This window comes from Maylandia zebra, linkage group LG10 (assembly GCF_041146795.1).
Source record: "Maylandia zebra isolate NMK-2024a linkage group LG10, Mzebra_GT3a, whole genome shotgun sequence".
Taxonomy (NCBI): Eukaryota; Metazoa; Chordata; class Actinopteri; order Cichliformes; family Cichlidae; genus Maylandia; species Maylandia zebra.
In genome coordinates this window covers 17,789,172-17,803,095 of record NC_135176.1, presented here as the reverse complement: position 1 = coordinate 17,803,095, position 13,924 = coordinate 17,789,172, and the positions used below count along the sequence as shown (strand labels likewise).

The 13,924-nt window shown below is 41.5% G+C and overlaps 1 protein-coding gene across 19 annotated transcripts in view; it reads left to right on the top strand.

The window, feature by feature from the left end:
• Positions 1-13,924, top strand: part of nbeaa (neurobeachin a) — a 106,474-nt gene that overhangs the window by 85,096 nt on the left and 7,454 nt on the right. For 6 of the 19 annotated variants that reach the window (XM_076889232.1, XM_012918890.3, XM_012918886.3 and 3 more), the window contains 16 exons: positions 688-842; positions 1,650-1,776; positions 3,487-3,606; positions 4,513-4,646; positions 5,287-5,348; positions 8,297-8,361; positions 8,825-8,933; positions 10,552-10,718; positions 11,257-11,381; positions 11,467-11,613; positions 11,735-11,767; positions 12,090-12,226; positions 12,359-12,476; positions 12,657-12,759; positions 12,841-12,956; positions 13,756-13,868. In XM_076889232.1, the coding sequence (XP_076745347.1) occupies positions 688-842; positions 1,650-1,776; positions 3,487-3,606; positions 4,513-4,646; positions 5,287-5,348; positions 8,297-8,361; positions 8,825-8,933; positions 10,552-10,718; positions 11,257-11,381; positions 11,467-11,613; positions 11,735-11,767; positions 12,090-12,226; positions 12,359-12,476; positions 12,657-12,759; positions 12,841-12,956; positions 13,756-13,868 (1,831 nt within the window). The remainder of the gene's footprint in view (positions 1-687; positions 843-1,649; positions 1,777-3,486; positions 3,607-4,512; positions 4,647-5,286; positions 5,349-8,296; positions 8,362-8,824; positions 8,934-10,551; positions 10,719-11,256; positions 11,382-11,466; positions 11,614-11,734; positions 11,768-12,089; positions 12,227-12,358; positions 12,477-12,656; positions 12,760-12,840; positions 12,957-13,755; positions 13,869-13,924) is intronic. The other 13 variants (XM_076889243.1, XM_076889242.1, XM_076889241.1 and 10 more) reach the window with 5 other exon arrangements.

The following is a 13,924-nucleotide window of genomic DNA, read 5'->3' as shown; positions in this document are numbered from 1 at the left end:
GAGGGTGGTCTACCCTTGGAAAAACTCAGAAACTATTCTAACTTTATTGATATATACTGAGGTGTCAAAACTCATCATTAGTGTTACAAAGGACGTTTTCAAATGTCATCTTCGTGGGGAAAAGAGTTTATTCTATTCTATTTTATTTATTTGGTGCTGTAGCATACAGTAAAACCCAGTGATTTGACAGTCTGACCATGCACTAGGCGACAGTGGGGAGGAAGAACTCCCGTTCAACAGCAAGAGACCTCCAACAGAACCGGGCTTAGTGAAGGACAGCCATCTGACATGACTGGTTGGGGTTTAGGACGGAGACAAAACAGAAAAGAGGATCATAGAGAAATGGCAAACAGCAAATGGGATGCACCACATCGCATGCAGTGGTCGTATATGCATATATGGAGAATTCAGAGGGTAGTGGACGTGAAACACTCAGAGCGTCATGGGATGTCCCTCAACAGTCTGAGCTTATACTGTAGAAGCTTAACTTAGGGATGATTCAGGGTCACCTGACCTACAGGGTTTATTAGAAAGCATAGTTTTAAGATAAGTCTTGAAAATGGAGAAGGTGTATGTCTCCTGAACTATCTCTCACTGTACTTTTACAATAAGCCTATTTCAAGGTCTAGACGTAACAAATACATGGATACATGTTTGCCTGATGCCTTTATGTCTCGTCTTTCACAGGAGTGTCGTGGTTCCAGTCAAAAAGCCTCCACCCGGCAGCCTGTCAGTCAACACTGTGGGCACGCCCACCACTAGCGGAGGAGCCTCAGCTGGCAGCACACCCAACATTTTTGCTGCTGCAACAGCAACACCCAAGAGCATGATCAACACTACAGGTGGGAGAGAACACACAGCTGTAGCGCACACTTAACCCACCCATGTCTTTTTGAACCTACTCGTGTAATTTCGACGTGCATATATTCGATATTTTACTCATAAAGACTTTTGCCCAGTTGGTAGTGTGTGTGCTAAAGGAGATAGAGCACATAGAGAACTGCAGCATGACAAAGGTGTTTGTGTAAAAGGCCTCAAGCAGCTCAGAAACCGCTCAGTCAAGCAGGGTTGAATTTCTTCTTTTGTTACAAAAAGTCTTTGAAGCTTCATGCTTTTGTCCTTTAACAGGCAGAGCAAACTGAACCAGCAGATCCTTTCAGGGTTAGTTTTAGCTTGTATATGAGGGCAGATGAAGGAAGTTGCAGACTGCGCAGCAACTATAAGATACTTATCTTATGGTGGACGTTGCACATATGGCTCATACTTAATACTGAATGCAGAAAAAACAGAGAGATATTGTCTATTAGATGATCCTTGACCCAAATTTAGGATAACGACAACATCAGCAGACTTGCAGATCATCCTTTCTGAGTAGAATCATGCTCAGCAGATCCACTGCAGCAGAGTGGATTTCTATTTGAGGCTTTGTCAGCCTGTTAGACATATTGTACTTTATCATACATGCATAATGGATAAGGAAGGGATTTGTTCTCTGGAATGGATTCTGTATATTGATTGAAAAGCTTTTTTCTCAAACCGGGGCCATTACCAAAAGGACAAGCAGCAGCATGTCCAGTTCCTTTATTACTACCATTACTGTTAACTTCATACTAATCTTGGTTCTTGTTACTATTTTCCCTCCTGTCCAGGTGCCGCAGATTCGGCCTCCTCATCCTCATCTTCCTCTTCATCTTTTGTCAATGGTGCAACTAGTAAGAATCTGCCAGCGGTGCAGACAGTGGCACCAATGCCAGAAGACACCATGGAGAATATGAGGTCAGAACTCTCGCCATCATACAGCCTTTGGCCATTTCATTTCATAGGTTCAGTTCCATCCTACTTTATTTTGTCCCCCTGTCTCCTGCTTTTGTTTTTTATGTTAAATTGTCTTTTTTCCTGCCTCATTCCTGTCCCTTCATCCTCCCTAAAGATTTCTCACTTCACTTACACGTTCATTACAGGATTATAGGGTAAGATGAAGTTTTTTCTGGACTGATGTGGCTGTGGACATTTTTATTAGGCTCATGTAAGACACACCACATTTGACATGCTAAACTAATCAACCGCAAAAGACGGGTTCAGGTATCGTTCCATCAGCTAATATCAGCTAATATTAATCATCTTCTAGCCACACATATTATATGTTGTCATGCACACGCACCCCTGACACTTCTCACTTACCGTACAGTATGATGCTCATCACCTCTGATATGAAAACTTTGTATGAAAACGTCACCACTTACTAATTAAGACCGTTAATGTCTTAGGCTCAACAGTCTTTTTTTTGTATTTGTAAACATGTAAATGAACTTGTCATTAACAAAAATCTGTTTTGTCTTCAGACTTTATAGGTGTCACTAAAAAAATTATGATCATCTGCAACATGAGGTCTTTACTAATTACCAGTTAGCGTGATTAGCAGTGTTCCTTTACCATTGTAGGAGTTTGCACTGTAACATTTTTGTTGTACTCTACTTAGACATGTTAGCAGATACAGTCATGTGTAAAAGCAAGTTTTCGCAGGAATCTGTGCAGTCCTGTGAAAAAAACTAAGTACACCTTCACGGAATTAAGAAGGTAAGTCGCAGCCAGGTGCTGCTAATCGAATGCACCTGATTAATTGATCATCGCCACGTGTGAGCATCTCTATGAAAGCAGATGCTTTGGCAGTTTGCTGCTCTGGAGCATTCAGGTGTGTTTAAGCACAATGCCGCAATCTTCCCCAAGTTTACTCCAACGTCAGAATGTGCAATGCTTAGGGAAACTGCAGAAAACTCAAGAACTACATCTCAGACTCCACATAGTAACACTGCTTAGGTTTGCAAAGCTGCACAGCTGAACAAACCACAACGAGATCAAGTGGAGATGTTTAGCTGTAATGCACAGCACCATGCTTGTCAGCACGGTGGTGGAGGGGTGTAATGTTGCTTGTTTTTCAGCCAAAGAACCTGCTTTTTGGCTCCTTTTGTTATACCAAAGTATTTTAGAGTAAAACATGAGGCCATCTGTCTGTCAGATAAAGCGTGGCCCAAATTGGGTCATGCAGCAGGGCAATGATACCGAGCACAGCAGCAAATCTACAACAGAATGGCTGAAAAAGAAAATGATCAAAGCTCAGACCTCAACCTGATTAAATGTGGTGGGCCCTCAAGAGAGCTGTGCATAAATGAATGCCTGAAATCTTCAGTGAAGTCAAGCAGTGCTGTAAAGAAGAGTGGGCCAAAATCGCCACACAGCGATGCAAGAGACTGATAAGGAAATCAGGAAATCATTACTTTGCTCTGTAAGGTGAATCGTGGGGTTTACTTTCACAGGTTTTTCACAGGACTCCATATAGTTGTGTAAAAAGTTTTTTTCACATGGCTGCACATGTTCTTCTAAAAGTGCACACACACAGGAGTGGGTGGGATGCGTGTGCATGTCTCCCTTAATCAGTGCGCATGTCTGCACGTGTGTTTTTATGTGTGTGTGTGGTTTGTATTGCAGTGCCTATTGTGAGGTGGCGCAGTGTGCGCTGCGCAGCGGTCAGACGCCCCCTGAGCTCAAGTCTTTTAGCTCTCTGGCTGGCTTCCAGGCAGCCCCCCGAGATGCAGGACAGTGTTTTAGGCAAGGAGATACTCGTCCTGTCCCCATGCCCCTCCCTCTGCCCCTCCTCCACCACACACCCTCTGCCACGCCCAACCACTACTAAATGTTCCCAGAATGCCATGCAAGAAAGGGCCGACTTCCTCAACAGCTTCAACAATTTTTCAGTAGCAGAGTCAACTCTGTCATTTCTGGCATGGTCATCTCCTCACACTAACCCCAAACTCCAGGCCAGACCTGAGTCGAGATGCTTGTTTTAACCTTCACCGCAGCTTTCGCAAATCATCTGGTTCTCCGAGCAGGTTAAAACAAAACCACAATTGGTAGATTAGCGACCCAGGTCTGTTTCAGAGATCGCATTACCTACAAAGCCAGGAATATAAACTTCACTGCCATCGCGGCTCCATAATTGAGTCTGCTGCTTTGTACTCTTCATGTCTCAATTTCTAAAGAATGGAAAAGCATTTAAAATGCAGCTGTACACACATAAAGACGCAGTATACCATTCAAGAGACAAGTCTGGCAGTTTTTCAGGTTCAGTTTTTATTACACTTTAACCTTCACTCATCCCACAGTGCTAAGCTGACCGGCTAACAATTATCCTTTCTAACTCATCTTTTTCCTAGTAATACTAATACAGACATACTGCTTCCATACCACACCATCGTTTTTTTCTACATTCTGTGTCCGACTTGCACTTTTTTCTGTTTCCTTCACCTGCTTTTTCTCTTCTCCTGTGTCCTGTGCCTCCCTTCCTTGTTCTCACGTGTCTCCACATATTTCTTTCATTCACATTTGTCCCTTCTCGCCTACTGTATATCCCCTGAGATTTTTCCTCAAACGCTCTTGTACCCTCATCTGTATGTTGCTCATGTTATCGGCCCGCCTATCGTTTTCATCCTTGTCTCTCGATTATCTCCGCCACAGTATCACCACAAAGCTGGAGCGCGCTTTGGAGAAGGTGGCCCCTTTGCTCAGGGAGATATTTGTGGACTTTGCTCCGTTCCTGTCCAGGACGCTGCTGGGTAGCCATGGGCAGGAGCTGCTCATAGAAGGTACAGGTGCTGTACACGGCTCCTTTTTCTCTAACTGGCGTCTCTCTGTGGAGTCTCCTCATTCACTGTCCCTCACAGTAATGTATGTGTGCGCGAGACAGAGTGAGATCGAAAAAGAGTGAGTGGAGGGTTGAGAACGAGGTGATGAGTGTGTGTGTGTGTGTGTGTGTGTGTGTGTGTGTGTGTGTGTGTGTGTGTGTGTGTGTGTGTGTGTGTGTGTGTGTGTGTGAGAGAACTGGCTGCTTCACCCATTCGTCAAGCAGGTAGGATTTTGCACTGTTTCTATTCAGCTAGCTAGATGTGTCAATATTTTTAGATAAGATTATGCCAGTTTTAGCGTTACGGGTGTAAGAGATTGTACTAAATGCGTTGCAGTCCTGCCTCTGCTCACCTGCTTCCTGGTGTCCCTCATCTTTTTCTCCACCGTTTGTTCTTGTCTTTTCTGTGGCATGCTTTTTTTAAACGATGATTGTGCACAGCAGCAGAAACCGCTGACACTACAGTGTCTTCTTGATGATATTTTTGTATCTTGCAGTGGTGTGTGTGTGTGTGTGTGTGTGTGTGTGTGTGTGTGTGTGCGTGCGTGTGTGTGTCACAGAGAATAAAAGAGAGGCTCCTGACTGTGTTGTATGTGTCTGTGCCACAGGTCTGGTCTGTATGAAGTCTAGCACGTCTGTGGTGGAGCTCGTAATGCTGCTCTGTTCTCAGGTTGGTAACTTCTCACCTCTCCTCTCTGTGTCTTGATGAAATGTCCTCACGCTTTCAATCAGTTTTGTCAAAACCTGACGTGCCTAAGTGTTTTTGAAAGGCTTTTTTTTTCGGGTGGGGGGGTTAGAGCACACCGGAAGCTTCAGAGTTATTGATCTGCCCTGTGAGGCAGGGACGACTGTGTAATAAGCGCATTGCAGATGTAATCTAATATCACAGCATAGTTTTCCCTCAATAATAATAAAATCAGGGCTAGAATTGTGACATATGCAAGGTTTAAGTTTTACATAAAAACACATTATGTCACAGACGTTACATCTTAATTCGTTTTGTCTGGCTCATTTATCCGTCTGCTATCACAGTAAGCCAGTAAGCTCAGTTTACTTCAATAAAACTCCATAAAACTCAAAGCGAGAGTGACACTTACCTTCGCAGAGCCTTTCACAAGTGGAACCTGTCACCAGCTTTTCTTTTCTTTTAAGTTGTAAAGTTTCTCAAAGCGCTCTTGTTCTTTTAGGCGTTCATTTCCATCCTCTCGCTCTCCATTTTCTTCATCTTTACCTCTATGTCATCTTCTCTCTCGCCTTTTGTCCTCTTACATCTTCAGCCGTGGTCATTTTTAAATCGGTGTTTCAGGAGCAACTGCTTTCATCTCGTACCACTCTCCACACTGCCCTTCTCTTTACCACTCCCTTTTCTTTTCCTCTGTTCCACTTCTGGGTGGCTGCTCGTCAGCATGTATAGTATTACCATTGGCTCCGGCCTTGTCTGCCATTAGAGACCCGGGAGAGCAAACCCTAGCCCAGAAATCGATCCTCCGGATGGGGGGATGTAACAGGAGATAGTCCCACGTGTCCTTCACAGCCTTAAGAGCCAGTGGAGCTAATGGAGGTCTGATAGTTTGAGGCTTTCAGCAGCACTCTTACCCTTCTCCACTCTCCATTCTCTCACAGACAGGAGCATTTTTACTTGTTTCTTTCATCTTTCCTTTGATCAGTGTTGCACTACTGTGCACTTTTCACACAGTCAATGGTAAATGATGAAACCGTTTATGTCCTCTGAAATAAAGCTTTTTTTAAATTTCTTTTTTAAGCCTTTTACGTGTTGATCAGCTCGTCCAGTCAGGGTCTGATGATGTAACAGCATTTACTGTGGAAGAATGAACAAATGTTTGACCAATTAAAGGAAATCCCCGATATAACAAATGCAGATGCCTTCACACAGGTTCACTGCAGTACTGTGTATTAATAATCAAGGGTTTCTGGCATGTACTAAAAAGCCAAGAAGGCATAGTTGTTGTTGTTTTAATTAGCATCATTGAAGATAAGTGGCTTTGAAGGAGGAATCATAGTTTAAAAGGATGGCCTGGATGATTTTAGATTAGTGGAAAAAATACTTCAGTATTATTGGTTGAAAATATCAATTACCAACACATATTTTATCACTGTGATGCTGGTCATTAGGTTGATGTTTAATGAAAACAAGAAGGCCAAGAAAGCAGGACACTTGTGTTGTCATGGTTTGAGGAAATGCTGGCTGCAGATCAGTTTTGTCCTGTATTGAAACTTCTCTATCCTGATGAGAGAGATCCTTTCCAGTATATGACAGTGCCCCCATTGCATGTCACGAGAGCTCAGTGAAAGTTTGAGTATGAAGGTCACTAGATCACAACGATATTGAACGCCTATAGCAGATGAATTCTGGGAGACCAGTTTTCTCCACTTTCACTATCAAGACACCAAATGAGGGAATATCGTTTGGAATAATCATCCCTCCTGTAGAGTTCCACGCGATCAATATCGGATCAGTGAAGCTGCTCTGGCATCTGCTGTCACTGCGTTTCTGAGGTGCTTTCAGCAGGTTTCCCAGGCAGGAACTTCAACCTACTGCAGGCTAAAAGAAAAATTAAATTCAACACTCCATTAAAACATGTTTATGGGAACTGAACCGTCATGTGTTTTCTTTGTTTTTCATCAAATACAAAGATATTCAGATGTAACTCTGAATATGGTACAAATATATTATAAATTGTTAATCCTGTATATACTGATATGTAGTGTAAGCTGTAGTAGATACTACATGTGTATATACTTTGCATTGCATTGCATTTGCATGCCCGTGCTATAATATTGTTTGGCCTGTCGGTGCTGGTTCCAAACTGATTTACTTGATAAACTTGAGAAATGTTTAAAAATGGGGCGGTAGATGTGGTTGCTAGGCAATATAACAGCATCATAATATAGCATCCTTTCTGATCTAGCACAGGTGACTCAGAAGGGAGTACGCTAATTTAGATTCTGGCAATATAAAGAAAATGTGTTTGTGACAAAATTATATGATACATTTTATAAGATTTCACAGGTGCATAAATGGATTATTTTAGCTTGTTGCTAGGCAACATGATGACGCCATAGTGTCTGATATGGATAAGAACCATCGGGGCACCAAGATGTACCTGCATGCCAAGTTTGGCTGCTCAACTCCTGATGAGCTAAGAGGAGTTTGCAAACAAACAGACACCCAAACATAGATTTTGTGTATCGTAGTAAGATTACCTGTGAGTGTTCAAGGATTACAATTTAATTCTTTAAAACAAAGAAATGGAGAGCAGAAGTAGAAGGCAGCATAGCACAGAAACACTCAAGTAAAGTACTTGTAAATCATATGTTTTATTTCATATTTTATTGAAGTATTTGGGTAATTGTATATTGCGCCACTAGTCATTCTGATGCTCTGATCCACTTTCATGAGCCATTGTAAAACCAACAGTAAATGAATTAACATTCTTTAGTCTCCAAAATAAACTGACTACATGTTTAGAACATGAATAAAACCAGTATAAAATGACCCGTAGAGGTGTGTGCATGGCATGACCTGTTCATCATTTACCCTTTTTTACTCCCAGCTGTGGTTCATCGTACTCTTTTTGGTGTCTCTTCTACACTTAGGAGTGGCAGAACTCAATTCAGAAGAATGCTGGACTCGCTTTCATTGAGCTTATCAATGAGGGAAGGTAATCCATCACACTTAATGATTATCGCAGCACATCACTCTGTAATTCACACATTAACACTAATTCTGTATCAGTGCTTAACAACTAATGGGTGTGATAGAGCCCTAATGAGAACCTTGCCAGGATAAGTGCACAGTGCCATGTGTGACCAGCAGGAAGTCGAATCATTATTGTGCAATTACATTTACAGCTGATTTGAGCCGGTCTAATTTCAGTGCTTGCAGTTTTGCTTTTCCTTTTTACTCCAAACTACCCGAGTATCAGTGCAAACCCAACAAAGAAAGCACAAAGTGGAAAACGACAGCATTGCATTGAAAATGAAGCAGATGTTAGCTGAAATCATTAGCCATTCTTATTGCTGCACATCCCATCTTGTTGAGAATTTATGTTTTCTCTAAATAGAGATGGTTCCTTCCATTTTATTTTATTCTTTTGCTCTTTTTCCACTTACTCCCACTGCCAGACTCCTGTGCCATGCCATGAAGGATCATATTGTGCGCGTTGCGAATGAAGCGGAGTTCATCCTGAACAGACAGAGGGCTGAGGATGTACACAAACATGCTGAATTTGAGGTATAAGCACAAAATACAACTTCTGTTTGTCACTTGCTGTATGTATGCGAGCAAGAAGCCACAGAAACTGGACGATATGTATTGTTTTCAACGTTTTTAAAAAAATCAGCAGTGCAGATAAGTGAAGTCCTTTTGTTTTGTGAGGGCTTCAGGTAAATATTGTTCAGGTTTATCTGGTCCATTTTCCAGAAAGCAGGTTCAACAAACTAACTTTGAACTCTGGGTTGGACAAATTTAAGTTTTCAGCTCCAGAAATAAGGTCAGTAAACTCTGCGTTAAGAGCATGCATAAGTAATGGAGCAAAAAGCCATCATTAATGGAGCTCTGATACCAAGAGTCACCATGGCAACAAGTAAATAATAAGCAGAGCTTATTTTTATCCATTGGAATATGAGTGTGAGTCGGTGTGGGCCATGACTTTTATCTTATGAGAAAAGAGTCAATTCAACCATCGTCTGGGTTTGGGTCAGCAGTCTCTGTGGATAAGCCACTACCCACAGCTTATGACCGCAGCTGAGTGTCGGACCGTACACTGATTTCTAAATCAAATTTTTACACCCAGTATCACCGATTTAGATGATTTTTAGTGGAAATGACCCCAAAGTTTTCAAACTGTGAATTTTCAGACACTGAAACCTTTACAAATTATGCATCTAGTAACTGCATATCAATGTATAATCGATGCATATCGAGGCATATATTTGCAGCCTGTTTAACTTTACAAAGTTTCGTTCTGTTTTATTGTCATGCTCCCACTTTTTCTGTCACTGTGAGCGATTACAGCATCACAAATTATTGTGTTTAAATTTAATATTTAAACTTTAGTTTTAAAACATTTGCAAATATTTCTGTCACTGAAGTGAAGTGACTTGAAAAAACACTTTTTTTCTTTAGAAAAAACAGCTGCATTATTGTTCAAAGAATCACGGAGTTAGAAAGATGTAGCCTGTTATTTTAAACTGTTCATAAATCCATGATGTCCACTGATTGCTGTCTATGCGCTGACATCATTGACTGATTGATCATAAAAGCACTTGTGTGAAATATAACATGAAGCTAATACCGTATATAATTGGGATTTCATGTCTGCAAAGACGTAAAATTGTGCGATGAATTCACTCTGCTATTCATTTTTCTATCAGCCTTACAAATGAGGAACTAAAACCAGACAGCAGACAGGTTCACAGAGTCTGTTACCGCAATAAATGCCTCAAAGTTTTATTCAACTCTTTTTGGAACAGAAAACTCAGTTTTTTCTCATCTCAGGGTTGACAAACAGCCTTGATCCTCCAAGAAAATGATAATCAACTAATTGTTGATATTTAAGAGTAAATGGACTATCAGTATATTTTTTTATATAAACATTTTTTACAGTTTTTTTTTTACATTAGATTGCAATTGACAGTTTCGGAATAACTTCAGATAAATCTTGTTAGCATATGTGCAATATAAGATAAGCAGTTATCCACACGTGTATCGGCCTGATGTGTAAATACTAAGGATCCTCATCTGATCACCTACTGACTCCTTGTTAGCACCATGTCCTCGTCACAGTAATGGTCCACGGTCTTACTGTTTCTGGTCCTTGTTTAACTTTCCACGTCCCCTTCTCCTCCAGTCTAACTGTGCGCAGTACGCTGCAGACCGAAGGGAGGAGGAGAAAATGTGTGATCACCTCATCAGCGCCGCTAAGCACAGAGATCATGTGACTGCTAACCAGCTGAAACAGAAGATCCTCAACATCCTGACCAATAAGCACGGAGCATGGGGAACAATGTCACAGAGGTAGACCATCACTGTGTAATCTCACGAGCGATCCCTGCAGGAGTATGAGTAAGGAGTCAGATTTTGATATAAATTAATGAAATGGGTAATAAAAATGTGCAGTATCTGACTCCTAATATATTTACTGCCTGGAAGCATCAAGAGACTGATGTCCTTATTTTGTTTTAATGCACTTCAGCATTTGCTCATCCAGACCTTCCTACAGGCTGGCGGCCACATGTGATGTAACATGTAACATCTAACCTTATCCATCCTTCATCCGTTATGCCACTATTAAAGAAACTGTTGGTTGTTTACAGTTCATAACTCAACAATATTTGTTCTTCCTCTTTATCTAAAAGCCCGTTATTGGTGTTTGTAGAGTTGGAAAAGCCCTCATGGTCAAATGATGCCCTTTATCCTAATAACGAGGAACCTTTTAGACTGTAGGAAATTAGTTTGGGTGGTTTTTAGCATAAATGTCACATATAACGTCATCTCTGTCTTTAGACAAGTGCCTCAACTGAAATTGCTCATCTTTTTTCCTCCCGACTTTCAGCCAATTACACGACTTCTGGCGTCTAGACTACTGGGAGGACGACCTCAGGAGGAGACGGAGATTCGTGCGAAATGCCTTTGGATCTACTCACGCCGACATGCCGCTCAAAGCTCTCGATGAGTACAGTCAGTAATGTTTACTAACATACAAATATTGCTTTGTTTTGTTTTTTTCCTGCATATTCTAACATGCTCACTTAAACATAAACAGGTACAGAAGACGAGGAGAAGGGACTCAAAAAAAAGAATTTCCGGAGTCAGTCGGTGGTCACCCAAAACCCGGAGGCAGAGCTCATGCTGGAGGGAGACGATGACGCTGTTAGTCTGCTGCAGGAAAAAGAGATCGATAACCTCGCTGGTAAGAAACAAACAAACACACACACACACACACACACACACACACACACACACACACACACACACACACAGACTTTGTTACAGTCCAGCTGAACAATAAACTCTCTGACTCTTGTTTTTAGTACGTTTTCGTCCGAGACTTTTTATCTCCAAAGGCAAGTTTGACATTTGAAAGCTTTGCAGCTAATCTAACCGTCTGGCTGATTTATCTCACAGAAGATTAAATCACAATTCACTAAAAACTGATGCAAATCAGATCAAACACCTTGTTTAATCCAGTGATTCCTCCCTGGCTTTCATAACCGATCGGTTGTTTCCAACAGAGGGGAAAGAAGCCAATGATTGGTCAATCTTAACTAACATGAAATGACCCTAATGTGCTGTTTTATATTCTCCTGTGATCATGCTTATTGGCATGACCCGGATACTTGTATAACTACCGATAGTAATGCCTGACCCTTGAATTTGTCCCCACAGGTCCGGTGGTTCTGAGTACTCCAGCTCAGTTGGTAGCACCAGTGGTGGTGGCTCGAGGCACTCTGTCCATCACTACTACTGAGATCTACTTTGAGGTAGATGAAGAAGATACTGCGTTTAAGAAGATGGACCCTAAAGTAAGAACAAATCATTTTTCTTTATAAGTGATCAGTGCACAGAAAGAGAGAGGAGGAAAACCGGTAAATTACAGGGTTAACTTATAAGTCTTTCTTTGTGCTTTTTTTCCCAATAATGTGCATCTTCATTAGGTGCTTGCCTACTCGGAGGGTTTGCATGGCAAATGGATGTTCAGTGAGATCCGAGCTGTGTTCTCCAGACGATACCTGCTACAGAACACTGGACTAGAAGTCTTCATGGCCAACAGAAGTAAGTCTCCAGAGTTCTTACTGAAACGATCATACTCACAGGTGACACTGCAATTAACCCGCTTTAGTATAGAATGACTACACTACCTGATCTGTTTAAATGTACTCTTGGATATTAGCTCAGTGTTAAGTGAGTGGTTCATTTTAAATCAGCATTAACTGTATCTTGTTCTCCCTCTAGCATCTGTGATGTTTAACTTCCCCGACCAGGCCACCGTTAAACGGGTTGTCTACAGTCTCCCGCGGGTCGGTGTAGGAACGAGTTATGGTCTGCCACAGGCCAGGTATGCACAGCTCTGTCTTCGAAGGGCAATGCCAAGATTTGATAAATGGAGAATTACATTTCGTGTGTGTGTACATTTCAGGCGGATTTCCTTGGCCACTCCTCGCCAGCTGTTCAAGTCATCCAACATGACGCAGCGCTGGCAGCGGAGAGAGATCTCTAACTTTGAGTACCTCATGTTCCTCAACACTATTGCAGGTGAAGTCCACTTTAAATGAGCGCTGACTCTTCTACCTCTGGACCTGTCAATGATATACGTGTGAACAGAAGATCGGTCAAGCACACAAATCTGGCTGATATGTCCAAACATTTCTGCTGAGTCATACGGACATTTCTTATTCACTGTGAAGTTTTTTAGCAGTTTAAACTTATTTGGTTGCTTCGATTGCCAAGGATAGAAAACGCACACTTCCATTGTGTATTTCCTTCATTGGTGATTCTATAAACACTTTAATGAAGAGGGCAGACAAAGAAGGTGACAGATTTGTAATAAGATGAATGCTTTGTCTGCAGTTTGCCAAATTGTTCTTTATATACTAGAAAACAGATTTAGAAAAATGAATAAAACCACTTGTTTTAATACATATTGAGATACTGAGTAAGTGTCAGAAGCACACAAAGAAACTGAGTGAATATTTGTTTAACTCCTGACATCATTTATCAACAGTTTGTACTTTTATCTCTCTGCTTGACTTTCTTTTTTTTAACTAAAAACATGCGTCTTTAGTTAATGTGTGTATAACATTTCATCTGGGCTCAGCGGTTCGTTAATATTTCAGCACGAGTCCGGCATAATGGATGTGTAAGATTTTAAAATATTTATAGCAACGTTTCTTTTCCCAGAGTAACATTTACACAGACATTTTATAGTTTGTTATAATCTAAGAGTAGTGTGTGTGTGTGTGTGTGTGTGTGTGTGTGTGTGTGTGTGTCCTTGCAGTTTATAACAAGACTAACGCCACACTGTTGTCGCTGATGGCTGTTGTGTCTTCTGCAGGGAGGACCTATAATGATTTGAACCAGTACCCTGTCTTTCCTTGGGTCTTGACCAACTATGATTCAGAGGAGCTCGATCTCACACTACCGGGCAACTTCAGAGACCTTTCCAAGGTTAGAGCTCCCACCCATAAAACTCTTTATGCACCTTTTCCAATTTCCTGCGTGTG